Source organism: Cebus imitator, unplaced genomic scaffold (assembly GCF_001604975.1).
Source record: "Cebus imitator isolate Cc_AM_T3 unplaced genomic scaffold, Cebus_imitator-1.0 Scaffold12, whole genome shotgun sequence".
Lineage (NCBI taxonomy): Eukaryota > Metazoa > Chordata > Mammalia > Primates > Cebidae > Cebus > Cebus imitator.
In genome coordinates, this window is record NW_016107327.1 from 10868022 (window position 1) to 10886186 (window position 18165).

Consider the following 18165-nt stretch of genomic DNA (forward strand, 5'->3'; position numbering starts at 1 on the left):
TTATAGGTGACTTTGAAGATAATTGTTTCATAAAAATTACATAATGATCAATTATCAGTTGATTTTTTTAATCCTGGTAAAGCTTAGTATAATAGGATTCAACCCAGGTGGAATTTGTGGTTTGCAAGCTTTTACAAGAGAGAAGCCATCAGTAGCTGTTATGGAATCTGCTTCACTTTACTTGTACTTTAAGTTTGAAATGAACAACTAATTTTGTTTTTGTTTTTAGCTGTAGCACCAGTTGTACCTGATTTAAGTAGTGACATTGATACTAGTAATTTTGATGACTTGGAAGAAGATAAAGGAGAAGAAGAAACATTCCCTATTCCTAAAGCTTTTGTTGGCAATCAACTACCTTTTGTAGGATTTACATATTATAGCAGTCGTAGGTAAGTACGCCAAACAGTGATTGTAGGAGTAAATGCTGATTTTATTCTTAGGAATATCTAAAAATCATTTGTAAAGTAGATTTAATGGTATATAAATATATACCTTATTATGTAATTTTTCAATGATGCATGCTATTTCCAGTATTTCATATTTAATTTCTTTTGGACTCATCCATGTTCACGACATTGGTTTTCAAAAATTTTTTGCTAAATGTTATATTGTATATCCTCAAGTTACAACAATTAATGGGTCAAAAGATGCTATAAATACTGATATTTTGATCTATAGACTTACAGTTTATAATGCATTTTGAAACAACGTGTAGACAATGAATTTTGAAACAACGTGTAGACTTTTTTTTTTTTCTCTTCCTGTGACAGAGCCTTGCTCTGTCACCCAGGCTGGAGAGTAGTGGCATGATCTTTGCTCACTGCAACCTCCACCTCCCGAGTTCAAGCAATTCTCCTTCCTCAGCCTCCGAAGTAGCTGGGATTATAGGTGCCTGCCACCACACCTGGCTAATTTTTGTATTTTTAGTAGAAACGGGATTTCACCTTGTTGGCCAGGCTGGTCTCAAACTCTTGACCTCGTGATCTGCCTGCCCCGACCTCCCAAAGTGCTGTGACTTCAGGTGTGAGCCACCGCCACTGGCCAACATGTAGACTTTTTTAGCATTATCATCACCATATTGATTCTACCAATTTTTAGCTCTTTAAAAATTAAGTGATTCCTCCCCAAACTCATGTAATTGACCATGTGTTGTAACATGTAATATTACCTCCCTCCACTGAGACCTTAGACAAATAACTTTGGCCTTTTATGCCTCCATTTCCTCAAAAATAGGGATGATGATAATAAAAATAATACTACTTGCCTACTTATAGGGTTGTTGTAAGGGTTATGTAAATTAAAACAGTACAGCACTTAGAACAGTGCTTTGCATGGTGTAAGCACTCAGTGTTAACTATTATTACCATTAGTGTGAGTTCATGTTAGCTTTACTCTAATGTACTTGAGATTTAAGTTAAACATCTAACATTATTTTAGTGTGCTGAGCATTCATTTATTCCACAGATATCTTTGATAACTTACTGTTTGTCAGGTATGTACTAAGCACCAAATTGCATGGAGAAGGATGAATAAGATATAGTACCTTCTCTTGAGATGCTCCCATCTTGGTGAGAAATGGATAAATTGTACAATGTAGGTTGATAAGAACTACATAGTAAAAATCTTGGCTGGACATGGTGGCTCACATCTGTAATCCCAACTGTTTGGGAGGCCGAGGCAGGCAAGTCACTTGAGGTCGAGAGTTCGTGACCTGCCTGGCCAGTGTGGTGAAACCCCATCTCTACTAAAAATACAAAAATTAGCTGGACATGGTGGCGCATACCTATAATCTCAGCTACTTGGGAGACTGAGGCAGAAAAATTGCTTGAACCCAGGGGCTGTGGAGGTTGCAGTGAGCCGTGATCATGCCACTGCACTCTAGCCTGGGCAACAGAGTGAGACTCCGTCTCAAAGAAATAATCTAAACAAAGTGCTATACCAGTATAATGCATTGAACCATATGATAACATTTACTGGGAAGGTTAAATCTACTTTTAATTACCTCAAAAATATGTACTTCTAATCAAATCAAATTTGGAATGGCATCAGATAACTGATTTGCTTGGAATAAATTATTAAATTTGAAGTCATTATAACTAATCTTATTTTAAACTGAAGGGTCTTGTCATTTTAGTATAAGAGCCATTCAGGTTAAGCTTAGAAAACTTCTAAAAAGACAATTTAGTCCAGCTTTTTGAAACTTCTCTGGTAATCCACTATAAGACAGTACTTAATACTTTTTGTTGCATCATCAACAAGGTAGCTGGCACTTACCTTTTTTTTTCCTCCCTAACACTCCATAAGTATAATATTTAACTATTTTATATTAACATACATATACACAGAAGAGCTTCAGGGTGGTTTTTGCTGAAGTATTCTTTAACTTTCTGTATTTTTATCAATTATTCTTTGATTTGGTTTCTGAAACACTCAAGTTGTTGATATAAACAACCCCCAATGTTTTTGTATTTTCTGGAGTAGAATCTAGCATTTAATCACTTTATTTAGGTTTCTCTGTACGAAGGGTAATCTTGAGATAAATAGACATTTATTATACTCTTTCTCCTACATTATCATGCACTTGATTATGTTCTCTAGTTTTTCTTTGTATTCATGTTTTATGGCCCAAACTAATTTTTAAGTTTCTTAAAAGTAGAAATTATACTGTGTTCTTAACTGTCACAGCCTTATTGGCAAATATATGTAGTGTTTTTAAAGTAATCACTTACTATATGAGCAGGCAAAGTATGGTTGCTCTTAATAAAGAAAGAACCAACAACTATATATATATGTATATATAGACAGAGTCTCTCACTGTTGCTGAGGCTGGAGTGCAGTGGTGTGATCTCCACTCACTGCAATCTCCTCCTCCTGGGTTCAAGTGATTCTTGTGGCTCAGCCTCTAAATAGCTGGGATTACAGGTGCGCATCACCACACCTGGCTAATCTTTGTACTTTTATTAGAGATGGGGTTTCACCATGTTGGCCAGGCTGGTGAACTTCTGGCCTCAAGTGATCCACCCACCTTGGCATCCCAAAGTGCTGGGGTTACAGGTGTGTGCCACTGCATTTGGCCCCGGCCAAATATTGATTAGCCATATTATAATACATAAGTATAATTTTGAATATACAGATATAAAATAGAAAACCTCTTAAATTCTTATCCCTAAAATCCAAAAATAATTTTAATACCAAGGGCAGAAATTATTATTGCTTAATTGTAGCTGAATTAAACATGATTTTTAAAATAGCCTAAGCTGTATTCCTAATATAACTCCTATTTCATAAAAAGTTGCCTAAATGACAGATTCTATGTAAAAGCACCAGTATACTATGCAAAAGGACCTTGATAGCAAAAAGACAGAAGGTAGAAGAATTAATGGATGTATACAAGTGATGTCCTTACATTTCCCTCACTGTGTTCAACCTTATATTACTAATTTTGCAGAAGACTAAAATGTTAGTCTCAGTTACATAGCATGTTAAGTTTAGAAAATATCTTAGAGATGAAATAGTCTCATCTAATTTAGATTTCACTGGCATTGCTATATGCCTTATTTATATTGCATAAGCAGAATCTCACATTAAATTTTGAGATACTTAATAGTCAATGGAATTAAATTGCACTACATCTAGAATTTGTCATTTGTTATATGGGACTTTTCCCCTATAAACCTGCTACATAGCCCCTATTATTGTCATATAGTTATTTGAATCTCCGTTTGATGTGAATAATTTTTCAAGGAAAACCTAGGAAGTAGCATATTTCTGGCTGTTTCTTTTATAGCACCATTATAGTGTGTATGTTTATTGATACTTAATGGATACTATCTTCTGTTCACTTAATTTTAAAATTTACTTAAACTTTTCTTTTGGAATACTATTTATTAATATCTGGTGTGTTAACACATGTCTCCAATAGCTACGAAGTATACTATAGCTTTTTTATCTCCTTTTGCAAGAGCTCTACTCATTAATTAGGGTGCTGACTGTAGTGATGGTGCTAGAAGTAATGATTGTGGTAGTTGTAGCATTGTGGTGATAGTAGCAACACTGGCGGCACTAGTGCCTTACCTTTATATCATTTGATAGCTTAGAAAATTGTTTACATATATGATCTATTTAGATTGTTTGAGAATCTTGTGAGACATCTAAAAAAGACTCGAAATTAGTTTACTAATAGCTTTATTTATATACAATTCTAAGTTTACACCGAATTTAAAGAACTCACAAGGCTGGAAGTCCCAAAAGATTAGCAGGACATCACCTAAACTTTGGTTCTGTTATTTTAGCCACTTAGGCAAAAACTTTTTTGACCCAAAGAGGCAGTATTACGCTTTGCTGAAGGATAGTTGGGTGCAGGAGAGGTGGTTGTGCATATGTCTGCAGAAGTCAGCAGTTTTTTACCCCCAATTGTTATATACAAAAAGCTCCAAAAGTTGAATGTTTTTTAGTTGTTTGTTTGGTGGAAAACCTCTCATAATTTGCTCTTATGACCAAAAAGCCTAATCTGAATTAACTTGAGACTCTTTCTGGTTTTTATTTATCCTACTTGGTATGAATATTCTTCTTATGTTTTGCTGCAGGAATATTAAGTCATATGTTTATAGGCTGCTACTATTTTTAGACCTAACTGGGTGTTTTATTTAATATATATATCATTTTTGAATTATGTTTATAAAAATACAAACCTATACTTCATTTTTAAAAACAAAGCTACTATAACATTGAACATAAAATAGCCATGTAGTATTTATTATTGGTTGTTATGGGATATTAAAGAGTTTCTTTTGAAACTTTTCTTTTCCTCAGATACTTATCTTCAGCAAATCCTAATGATAACAGAACTAGCTCCAATGCAGATAAAAGCTTGGTAGGTATTTTCTTAATATTAAGAAAATAATTTTTAGAATTGTTTTGTGGATAATATATTTGTGTGTATGATAGTAAACTTACATATTGTTTGTGAAGCTATAGTTAGCTAGATTTTTATGGCACTTTTATCTCCCGTCTCCTTTCCAGTCTGATTTTTTTGCGCGAATATCAAATGGAATAATATATTTGGAGGCTGTTAGTAAACTAAATTGCTACACAGATTAAAGTGGTCATCTTTTTTAATCTTTGGAATCAGGAACTATGATATATCAGAGTATCATTAAGGGTCTTGACAGGCAAATAGACACATGTTCAGAAGATTTAAACAGAGTTTTATGTATGTGGTAAATATACATAACATGAAATTTACCATTTTAATCATTTTTAAGTGTGTAATTCACTGGCATTAAGCACCTTCACGTGGTTGTGCAGCCATCACTGCCATCCATCTCTATAACCTTTTCATCATCCCAAACTAAAAGTCTATACCAATTAAACAGTAACTCCTCATTTCACCCTCCCTCCAGGTCCTGGTAACCACTATTCTACTTTCTGTCTCAATGAATTTGATTATTGTAGGTATCTCATATAAATGGAATCATATAATATTTATCTTTATGTGACTGGCTTATTTCATGTAGCATAATGTCTTCAAGGTTCATCCATGTTGTAGTATCTATTAGAATTTCCTTTGTGTTTGAGGCTGAGTAATATTCCACTGTGTATGTGTGTACATATATACATATAGATGCATATATATATACATCTATATACATATATGTGTATATATACATATATACATCTATACACATATATATGTATAGATGTATATATATACATCTATACACATATATATGTATAGATGTATATATACACATCTATACACGTATACGTATATATACATATGTATGCATGTACACATATATATACATATCTATATGTATATATATATGTATGTACACACACACACACACCATATTTTGTGCATTTGTTAAATGCAGAGTTTAATGAAGCGATGATTAACATGCTGTGAACATCAGTAGAAGGAAACAATGAAGGGTACTAAAGCACCCATGTATGAACAAGAGTGGAAAGCCATTGCCCCTGTACTGAAGGAGCAAAGAGAGAAAATCTTATTCCCATAGCTCAGAGAAAGCCTGACATCTTAGATGAAGAATATAGAACATAGAACCTTTCAAGAACTACAGTAAAGCACAAAGGGTGTAAGGAGAATGAATATTTCTTTTTTTTTTTTACCTTCAGATTCCTTCTGGTGTCTCCTGTGGGTTTAAACCAACCTTAAAATCATAGGGCTACAGAGTAATAACAGGCAATGCACTCTGTAGATTTTAAGGCAAAGAAGAGCAGAGGATGGATTTTCAAGGTTAGGAGGGAATGGGGGAAATGGAGAGTAACAGTATGGTCAGCATCATTTTAATTTGTCCACTGAGAAGTAAATTACTCTAGAAATGAAATTTTAATTGAGTTCTTTCTGTTGTTTGTATAGGTCATGTTCTGAGACAGAGGTAAAACTAAATCTTGCTTACATTTCAGAAGGTCCTTTGGGTTAACAGGATTTTTTTTTGAAAAATATCCAGAATAATTATATGTCCATTTCTAGAGCATTCTTTGAACTGTTTGTGTACTATCGCCTACACGTTTTTGTTTTGTTTTGTTTTGTTTTTTTGGCACAGAGATGTCGCAAGCCTACATATTTTTAATAGAGGGGAAGAGGGGGTAGCAGCCATTTTAAAAAAGCTAATAATGATTTTTTTCTTTCTCCTTGATATATTTACTCTTATATATAAGAGAACGTGCAGTGGAAAGGGAAAGTGAGAAAAAGATGAAAGAACTATATGAGTACCCATTCCCTGTTAAGTTCATCTTTCTCTTAAATTTTACTCCCAGTAGAGCTGTTTGGCAAGTTATGTATAGCTAACAAGCGCTTAAAAATCTTTGACCTAGGTAATAATGAGTTGCTGTAACTCAGCTTTCACTGTATTACGTGACTGTAGAATTAGAAGTGCTTTCGGACTTCAAAAATATTCAAAGGATTAATGTTTTCTTTGGGCTGAGTTTGTTCAGTAGTGATTGCAATAAATTTGTCAGTAGTTGCTACCTTTATCTTTTGCTCTGATAATATCACAGGGGGGAAATACTAATTATTTTAACATAGAACTAAGTACAAAATCAACTGATTTTCCTTGAAAACCTTTTAGCAGAGATACTGATGAACAACTTTGCAATTGCCAAATACAATACATGATTTTCAGCCCATATCTTATTTTTCTTCTTTGCTGTATTTGACACTGACTACTTTCCTCTTCTTTGGAACTTCAAGCTTTTATAACTCTTTTATGTTTCTTTTGTATCTCTCTTTTTACCTCCTATATTTTTGAATTTTATTTATTTTTCAATCCTCTTTGTGGGATCTTCCTCCTCTGCTCATTTTTGATTATTAAACATTTCCCAAAGTTCTGATCTTGGCTCCCTGCTCTTCTCTCTATGGGTAATCTCATTCATGTCCCTTGCTCATCTGAGCTCTTTCTCTTTCTTCTGTGTACCTTCTCAGGAATATCAAACTAAGACAGAGTTAAACTCACTGTTTCCTGTTCCTATACCCTCCCTAGCAGTGTGTTGACTGTCTTTCATAATGGTATTTTATCTGCTCTACCTTCCAGTTGGTTTGGTCATACACTATGCTTTCTAATTGATACCTTTATCCATTATCTCCTCTTCATTCCTAATGCCTCTGCCTTTTACCAGATCCATATTCTCTTGTCTGAACTGTTTCGATCGCTTTTTTTTTTTTTTTTTTGAGACAGAGTCTCACTCTTGTCACCCAGGCTGGAATATAGTGTGCACGATCTCGGCTCACTGCAACCTCCATTTCCTGGGTTCAGGCTTCTGCTTCAGCCTCCTGAGTAGCTGGACTTACAGGTGTCCACTACCATACCTGGCTAATTTTTGTACTTTTAGTAGAGATGCGGTTTTGCCATTTGGCCAGGCTGATCTCAAACTCCTGACCTCAGGTGATCCACCCACCTTGGCCTCCCAAAATGCTGGGATTACAGGCATGAGCCACTGTGCCCAGCCTATTTTGATAGCTTTTTAACTGGTTGCTTTTCTTAGAATTTCACTGCCCTCTAAGCCGTTCATTCACCTTATTATTATTGTAGTGATGTTTCTGAGATACCAGTATTATGTCATTTCTCATTTAAAATGCTTATAGGTTAAAGTCCTCAACTCCAATTTCTGCCTACTTACCTTCTTAGGTTTAATGTGTGTTGTTTTTCCTATTACATTCTGTGCTATGCTATAGTACTTGATTTCTTTCCATTTCCCAAATGTGTCATATTTTCTTCGGCTTTTCTATTTTTGGGCTTATTGTTCATTCTAGCTAAAATGCTTTCCTTGTACCACCTTCTTTGCTTTATCAGATTATTAATTCCTCTTATCTTTTAGGCCTCAACTCAAGGATTATATATTTCTGGCAGAATTAGAAGTGACCTCTTCTCTCCTTTGGAATACTCTGTAGATAATTTTATTATTATTTACCACATTCTATTGTAATATTTTGTATATATGTCTTTGGGACATTGTACGTTCTTTTTGCTCTTCTAATTTCATGTTGCCTCGCTATGTAACTATTTGCTTCATGAGAACAGGACTCAAATGTTTTTAATTTTTATATTTCTAATGGCCTTACATTTAATAGATGTTAAGAAAATGCTTGTTAAATTAATAATGAAAAATTTGAGATAGAAAAGAGGTAAGATTAAACTAAATTATTTTCTAAAAAGGTTTAAAATATTAACATAAGCTTGGTATTTTAAATGTCTCTAAATATTCTTAGTAGAATGAGTTTTTGTTTTTTTCTTAAAGCAGGAAAGTTTGCAAAAAACAATCTATAAGCTGGAAGAACAGCTGCATAACGAAATGCAGTTAAAAGATGAAATGGAGCAGAAGTGCAGGTGAGAATATACTTTTAATAAGGTTACATTCTGCAAACATTTGAAAGTAGATAGAAAATGAGGATATAAAGATTACTACTGATAATACATTTATGATGTGCCTGGGCTAGAATTGAGAAGTAGTATTTATGTTGGCATTAGTTATAGATGTATTTTCTTCAGAATATTTAAAGTACATTTGTTCCTGGGAGTCTGTATTCTTAAAAAACTATAATGCTGATTCATTTAGTTGCCTCACTTACTGCTTTTTTCTCCTTATGTAATTAGCTAACTAAAAGGACAAATTAGCCTAGGCATGGTGGATCACTTGAGGCCAGAGTTCAAGACCAGCTAGGCCAACATGGTGAAACCCCATCTCTACTGAAAATACAAAAAATTAGCTGGGCGCGGTGGTGTGCACTTGTAGTCCCCGCCGCTTGGGAGGCTGAGGCATGAGAATGGCTTAATCCTGGGAAGCAGAGTTGCAGGGAGCAGAGATTGCACCACTGCACTCTAGCCTGGGTGACAGAGCAAGAGTCTGTCTCAAAATGAAAAATAAATAAAAGGGAAATCAGTTTACATTAAATAAGGTGCTTTTTTAAATGTAAAATGTTGTTGAAGATTAAAATATACTAAATTTTTGATGTGGCCATTCTAATTTCCACTGTGGTTCTCTAGAGCAATAACTCAGTATTTTTTTTTCTGTTGGTCTGATTTCAGCATGTTATTGGCATTAGACCCACAGAAAAAATATCTTTGAGTTATGCTCAAGATGAATTTAAATAACCTAGCATAATGCTGAATTACTTACCAATTTTAAGCAATAATTTTTTGTAATTATGTTTTTAGTGAATAGTATTGAATAAATGAAATGCAAGGGTAACATAAAAAGTATTCAATAAATGTAATTGGGAACACTGGTAATTTTGTGACAGAGCAGGTAGGGGGTTTGGTGTGAAACATGTAAAATTCTCACTTTTAACCATTCCTGTTAGATTATATATTTAAGTGTATAATCCAAGCTTCTTTTAGAAAAGCATTTGAATATAAGCAAATAATTAACTGATCACAGGATTTGGAAACAATTTCTAAGTATAAAATATGTAAATAAGGGGAAGAACTGGGTAGATACTTTTATATAAATGTTGAGAAGTCCCTCCATCCAAAATAATATCTTAAACAAAATTAAAAGGCAAGTGACAAACTGGTAGTAGTGGTGATTGGGGATCAATTTGAGGAAGTAATAAGAATGGCCAAAGTGGCTAATAATCATATGAAAATATATCACCTCAAGGAAATAAAATTGAGATGAAACTTTTAAAACTTACGTATGGAATTCGTAAATAGTTTTTAAAATAAAAACCTAGTGCCAGGGATTGTGGAGTGATATTTACTTGCGTTTCTTTTTGTGAGAGTGTAAATAAATATGTGGTACATTTTGTCTGAAAGATATACACTGTAGCTTTGTTTGAACCTTCTATTTCACAAAAATTTAGCTTTCTGTTTTTTAAAGTTTGGCTTTCCCTGCTCTATTTCTCTTACCCACCCAAGCTATGCTATAGTACTTGATTTCTTTCCATTTCCCAAATGTATTAAGCTAAAAGAATTTGGTTGAAATATATGGTTCAGCTAGAAACAGATATTGTCTAGATGTTCACCACCACATATAGATTGAGTTCAGACTGATTTAAATCAAATTTTCTGCATTTAAATCATTTTAGTTACATTCATTTATTCAACAAAAATTTCAGTTAAAGTATCAAATAATGTGCTTGTCAGCAGTATAATACTGAATAAATCAAGACATGGCCCCTCTCCACAAGGAGCCTGTAATTTAGCAAGAAAAAACAGTTATCAAGAAGTGTGGTATGTGTTAACTGCGGGGAGAATAAAATTATACAGGAATGTCAGGAATACATCAGGAGATGCCTGTACTATTTTGTCAGAGACCAGACTAAGCTAAAACCAGAAGATTCAATGGAAATTATTAGGAGAATGGAAGGAAGTGTTAGGGTCCAGGAGGTGAGTATCTGTGAAGGCTGTGAGGTAAGAAACCTTGACTGGACAGTAAGATGTGAGGGAAGGAAAAGCTTGAGATGAGAATGGGAAGGGTGTCAAGGTCTGGTTGGGGAGGATTCTTTTTTATTTTATTTTATTATTATTATTGTATTTGACTAAGAAATTTGGAATTTAAGTGTGATGGAAGAATATAAAAAGTCATTAAACTGAGAAGTAAAAAATATATATTAAATTTGCTGTTTCAAAAGAACCTCCTAGTTATTAGCAGCACTTGACACTTTTTCAGCTAAATGGGAGTGAGGGAGGATGAGTCAAGGATGATTCCTAGGTGATGTCATTACTCGGGGACCGTAGAGGAGACGCAAATTGGTATTGGGATGGGAATGTGAAACAGGGAGTAGGTTCCATTTTGGAGTGCTAAATGAGGTATTTGATGAGACATCCTTGTGAAAATGTTGCATATATAGGTTTTGAAGCTCAGAATTACATTTTGAACCAAAGAAAGCAAATTGTAATGAAGATAGTACACTTTGAGTGTTGCCAAATGGTCCCTTAACTGATTTGATGTATGCTGCCTTTCTCTTCATTTATTTTATCTTGTATTAAAAGATAAATGGCTAATTTTTGTGTAGTGACAAGTATTGCATGAGGGGGGTTAGGGATCCTTAACCTGCGATCCACAGACCTCCCCCAAAGAGTCCATGGATAAAATTTGAGGTCCTTAAACTTGGATGAGAAAAGGTGAATATTTTCTCTAACTTATAACTTAATTTTAGTTCTTGTTTCAATTCTGAGCATAGGCAGCAATTCAGTTATTACTAGTAGTTGTTCATTTTTATTACCGATAGAAATTATAGCTGTTTTCTTATTACAGTTGTTACAGCTATCTCTAAATATCATTTGTGATCATCACTACTTTGGAATTACTGCTGCTGAATCTTGTGATTTAATATAGTAATAAGGAAGCACATATACTACTGAATTATACATATTTTTTAAAGTGTATTACTATATTTCAATATAATTGACTTCTTTTTTTTTTTTTTTTGAGATGAAGTCTCATTCTGTTGCCCAGGCTGAAGTGCAGTGGTGTGATCCCTGCTCACTACAACCTCTGCCTCTTGGGTTCTAGCAACTCTCTTGCCTCAGCTTCCCAAGTAGCTGGGATTACAGGCACCCACCACCACACCTGGCTAATTTTTTTTTTCCCCTCAAGATAGAGACTCACTCTGTTGCCAGGCTGGAGTGCAGTGGCACGATCTTGGCTGACTGCAGCCTCTACCTCCTGGGTTCGAGCAATTCTTCTGTCTCAGCCTCCTGAGTATCTGGGACTACAGGTGTGCGCCACCACACCCAGCTGATTTTTGTATTTTTAGCGGAGACAGGGTTTTACCATGTTGGCCAGGATGGTCTTGATTCCCCGACCTTGTGATTCGCCGCCTCAGCTTCTCAAAAGTGCTGGAATTACAGGTGTGAGCCGCCGTGCCTGGCCTTTTTTTCTTATTTTTATTAGAGATGGGGTTTCACCATGTTGGCCAAGCTGGTATTGAACTGCTGACTTCAGGTGATCCACCTGCCTCAGCCTCCCAAAGTGCTGGGATTATAGGCGTGAGCCACTGCACCCAGCCTAATTGGCTTCTTTTAATCATGTGTAATTTTTGTGCTTTAAAAAATACTATTTTGAAAAAAAGCGATAGGCTTCACTTGACTGCCAGAGAGATCCATGGCACTAAAAAAGGATACAAAACTCTAGTTAAATGGAAAAATAAGGAATGTGAGTATTCAACACTGGCCAATAAGAAATAAATATATTTCTAATCTGTATTGCTTTTGTTTTTACAGAACCTCAAACATAAAACTAGACAAGATAATGAAAGAATTGGATGAAGAGGTACTTTTTGTTTTCTAATCAGAAGTTTCCTTTTTGAGATCCCTCTTTCAAATTGTTTTGTTTCCTGAGAAAATTATATCTGAACTCTATAGTTTGAAACACAAAACAGAGCCAGAGAATTGTGATGAAAGCCTCACCTTGGAACTACAGGTTCAAGTGGTACAGATTCGATTATACTTTAGTTTCCTTTGTACAATTTTATTCTACAGTTATATTGAAATTTTAGTATGTAAATTTCAGTTCAGTGGTTCTCCATGGTTTAAATGTGAGAAAGGAGCCAGAGAAGCAAGAAATCAGAAATTGAATCTCCAACTATATCAGAAAGAGGCAAATAAGGAAAGGAGAAAATTGCAGTTTAAAATATTTTAAAAGGATTGACACTGACATAATCTCATGTAGTCAAATGGAAAATATATTGATTGTAGAACGTTCATCTTTTCCATGGTTACCTACCAAAATTTTTTTATTATCAGGAAAACATAACAAGCATTCATAATTCATGTTTGTTTGCAAATATGTAATACATTTCCATTCCTCTTAGTCAACTTCTAAGTGTCTTTCTACTGTGTCTATGAGTCCCATTAAAAGAAATACACTCTCTATAGTCTTCCCCTAATCTATTACTTACTTTGTTCTTTTTAGATTTAATCTTTGATAGTTTTTATGCTGTGTTAATTTTTTCTTCCCTTATAGAATGGCATCTGTCAGTGGCTTGCTTTCTTTCATGTGTAGTTTTGGATATCCGTAATCATCTGTGAAGATTGAGATAGCATTTGTTTTAAGACTTGCCTTTGTACTTAGCCTTAACAGTTTTATATTTGACTCTGGATGTTTAAGGAATCATTTTTTGCATATCTTCCACTTATATTTAACTTCTGAAACACAGATAAAATTTAACTGTGCTAGATTTAAGTTACTCATTTTTCCAAATTAGAAATAGGAAAATTTGAGATATGAAATTAAAATAGTCCCACTTCTAGAAAGATGGAGTAAAAGTACCTTTTTCCTATTCCTCCCAGTAAGTACAGCTAAAAACCATAGACATTTAACATAAAACAAACAAAAAGATTTTGAAAGGTGGAAAGAAGACAAACCAGCCTGGGTTACTTGCATTCTGAGAAACAACACATGAATGAATCTTAAGGTTTTTTTTGTTTGTTTCTTTGTTTGTTTGTTTGTTTTGCTGCATGTATCCTAGACAGGGTGCCAGAGAAGCCAGTAACCTTGAAATATCAACAGTTACAGACAGAGCTCCAAAAAATGCTAATTTTCTTAGCCTAAAGACCAAGAAAGGAGCAGACTAGCAAGTCAGAAGACTTACACAGTCACTGCCATTTTCAGCCAAACACCACAGAAAAAAGGTAGCCTCACTCTTAACAGCAAAGACTGAGTGGGAAGTCTAGATTTTCATCTCCACTATACTGTGGCGTAGCACACCCCAACTTCCAATTCGAATAGTGTCAGAGAAGGCCCAGCAAAGGAATTTTCATCTCCTGTAAGCAGTAACAAAGCTTCCCTCTCTCCCCAGACAGTATAGCAGAGACCATTTGGGGGGTCTACTCTTATACTTCCAGCTGACCATAATGGAGTGCCACTGCCACTGCCTCCTGGGTTGGTATCAAAGGAGGCATGATAGGGAGTCAGAACTTTCACCACAGAAAATAACAAGCTCCCCTCCACAATGCAGTGTCAGTGGGGCCACATAAGGAGCAGCCATGGTGCACTCAATGGAGGCCTGGTAGAGTGCTAGAACTCCTGTTTTTCTACCCAGCAATGATGAGGATTTGCTCCCCTCCCGACTGAGGTGTCAGTAGAGGCTGAGTGGAAAACCTCAACTTCTACAAGTTCCACCTGACAGAAAAGAGGCAGCACCCCCTTAGTTCTACTAGAACAATGTCAGAGGAGACCTTTTAAAACAGATTTTAAATAAGATCCAGAGTGTTGTAAGATAATGCCTAGGTTTTAATAGAAAACTACTCATCATATCAAAACTAGGAAAATTTTAACTGGAATAAGAAACAACAACTAATACCAACACTGAGATGACAGATATTAAAATTATGTGATAAGAATTTAAAGGAATCATCATCATAAATATGTTTCCGTGAGCAACTATAAATGTACAAACAAGCAAAAAAATAGAAAGTCTCGGAAAGACATAGACACTATAAAATAGAGCTAACCAAAAATTATAATAACTGAAATAAAAATCTCAATAGATGATGTCAGCAGCAGAGGGAACACTGCAGAGGAACGAATCAGAGACCTTCAGCAGAGAACAATAGAAATTATCCAGTGTGAACAACAGAGAAAATGGTCAGGAAAAAAAGTGACAGAGCCTCCAGGACCTGTAGAACTATAACAATACAGTTGTAGCATTTGTTTCACTTGAATTACTAAAGGAGAGGAGAAAGGGGTGGGAAGAAATGATGACAGAAAATTCAGCAAATTCGGCAAAAGACCCGAACTGACAAACAAAAGACATAAACCTACAAGAAGCTTAGCAGGCACAAAAAGTGTAAACCCAAAGATACCCACACCAAGACACAATAGTCAGAGTGTAAATCTCCAAGAAGCTTAGCAAACTGCAAAAAGCGTAAACCCAAAGATAGCCACACCAAAACGCAATATTCAGACTTACGAAAATTAATTACAAAAAGGAGGTCGTAAATACAGGACACGCTTTACTAGAAAGGAAAGAACAGTGCAAGTAACAGCTGATTTCTTATCAGAAACCATGGAGGCCAGGAGGAAGTGGCATGACTTTTTCAGGTGCTGAAAAAACAAAAACAAACTTATCAACCCAGAATTAATTCTATGTTCAATTAAAATATCCTCAAATGAAAAGAAAATGACATTCTCTGATGAGGTAAAACTAAAAGAATGTGTCAGCAGCACACCTTCTCTAAAAGAATTGCTAAAGAAAATTCTCTAAACAGAAAGGAAATGATAAAAGAAGGAATCTTGGCCAGACAGATTGGCTCATACCTGTAATCCCAACATTTTGGGAGGCCAAGGTGGGTGGCTCACTTGAGACCAGAAGTTTGAGACCAGGCTGGCCAATATGGCAAAGCCCCTTTACTAAAAATAAAAAGTTAGCCAAGTGTGGTAGCACATGGTTGTAATTCTAGCTATTCCGGTGGCTGAGGCTAGAAAGTTGCTTGAACCTGGGAGGTGAAGTTGGAGTGAGTCAAGATCACACCAGTGCACTCCAGCCTGGGCAACAAAGCAACTCTGTCTCCAGAAGAAAAAGGAGGAATTTTGAATTATCAGGAATAAAGAAATAGTAAAATATGGGTAAATACATTTTTTCTCCTCTTGATTTTTTTTTATATTAGACAGTTGAAGCAGAAATTATAATACTGTCTGATATGGTTCTCTGTGTATGAGAAGAAATACTTTAGACAATCATAAACAGAGTAATGGGTCATAAAGAAAGGTAAAGTTTTTAGATCGGATGTGGTGGCTCATGTCTTTAATCCCAGCACTTTGGGAGGCCAAGGCTGGCAGATTGCTTGAGCCCAGGAGTTCAAGACCAGCGTGAGCAACAAGGCATAACCCCATCTCTACAAAAAAATACAGTAATTAGGCATGGTGGTGCACAGCTGTAGTCCCAGCTACTAGGGAGGCAGAGGTGGGAGGATTGCTTGAGCCCAGGAAGTTGAGGCTGCAGTGAGCCATGAGCATGCCACTGCATTCCAGCTTGGGTGACAGAGTGAGACCCTGTCTAAAAAATAAATAAGATAAAAAAAGAAAGAGAAGGTTTTAATACTTAAACTGGTAAAATGCAAATATCAGCAGAGTGCACTATATATGAAGCTATGCATATACAATGTAATATCTAGGGCAGCCACTGAAAAAGCCATACAAGGAGATACATTCAAAAACACCATAAGTAAATCCAAAGGATTGCTAAAATAATGTTCTAGTAACCCACATAAAGGCAGGAAAGAAAATGTAGAAATAATAGAGATCAAACAAAAAAACGAAAATGGCAGACTTAACCCTAAAGTACTACCAATAGTGACGTTAAATGGAAATTAAATGGAATAGCAATCAAAAGAGGTGGTAGGAGTAGATTTTTTAAAAATCCCCCATTTATATGTTATCTATCAGAAACTCTTCAAGTATAACAACATAGGAAAGTTGAACATCAGATGGAAAGTGATGACATACAAATGTTAAAAAGAAAACAACAATATTGACAATATTAATACCAAATAAAGTAGACTTCAAAGAAAATTACCCTGAGCATAGAGGAATATTACATAATGGTAAGAGTCAGTCCACCAAAAAGAAAGAAGGATCCTAACTGTTCACCAGTGAAGCAAAAGTTAATAAAACTGAAAGGAGAAGTAGACCAATGCATAATTGTTGGAGACCTCAATACCCCTAAGAATCGGCAAACATGGGAGAACTCAACCACACTGTCAGACACCAGAATTTGTTCAACATTTATAGAACCCTACATTTAACAGTAGAATATGCCTTCTTTTCAAGTGCTTAAGGAACACACACCAAGGTAGACCACATCCCAAGCTATAAAACAAACACATTTGAAAGCATTGAAATCATACAGAGAGTTTCCTGACCAAAATATAATCAGATGAGAATAAATAACAGAAAAATTTGCAAACACATGGAAAGCAAACAACAAACTTCTAAATAATCCATTGGTCAAAGAAGAAGTCTCAGTGAAAAAAATACATTGGAATGTTAATTGTGTCTCATAAAGCTGTTATGGCTCTTCATCTTTAAAAAATATTTAAACAATGAAGTGAAAATATATCATCAAAATTTGTGAGATGCTGTTAACATAGTGATCAAGGTTAATTTATAGCACTGAATGCTTACCTTAGAAAAAAGGAAAAGTCTGAAGTCAATAATTTAACCTCCTACTTCTAGAAACTAGAAAAAGAAGAGCAAAATAAACCCAAAGCAAGCAAAAGGAAAGACAAGTAATGATAAGAGCAGAGATCAATGCAGTTAAAAGCAGAAAAGCAATAGAGAAAATCAATGAGACAAAAAGCTGTGTGAAAAGATCAACAAAATTAACAAACCTCTAGCAAGACTGATAAAGGAAAAAGAGAGGACACAAATTACCAGTATGAGGAATGAAATAGGGCATATCACTATGGACCGTATAGGTATCAAAAGGATTATAAGGAAATACTATGAACAGTTTTAAACACAATTGAGACATTTAAATGAAATGGACTAACTTCTCAAAAAACAAACTAGCAGGCTGGGCACGGTGGCTCACGCCTGTAATCCCAGCACTTTGGGAGGCCGAGGCAGGTGGATCACGAGGTCAAGAGATGGAGACCATCCTGGTCAACATGGTGAAACCCCGTCTCTACTAAAAATACAAAAAATTAGCTGGGCATGGTGGCGCGTGCCTGTAGCCCCGGCTACTCGGGAGGCTGA

General features: G+C 35.3%; 1 protein-coding gene across 4 annotated transcripts in view; it reads left to right on the forward strand.

Annotated features, from left to right (window-relative positions):
* Nucleotides 1-18165, forward strand: part of ROCK1 (Rho associated coiled-coil containing protein kinase 1) — a 165980-nt gene that overhangs the window by 89718 nt on the left and 58097 nt on the right. For 3 of the 4 annotated variants that reach the window (XR_005195573.1, XM_017498949.2, XM_017498956.1), the window contains 4 exons: nt 230-389; nt 4813-4873; nt 8761-8849; nt 12690-12738. Coding sequence is in view for 3 of the 4 variants with exons in the window: in XM_017498949.2 (XP_017354438.1) it covers nt 230-389; nt 4813-4873; nt 8761-8849; nt 12690-12738 (359 nt within the window). In the remaining variant the exon portion in view is untranslated. The remainder of the gene's footprint in view (nt 1-229; nt 390-4812; nt 4874-8760; nt 8850-12689; nt 12739-18165) is intronic. The other variant, XM_037728141.1, reaches the window with a different exon arrangement.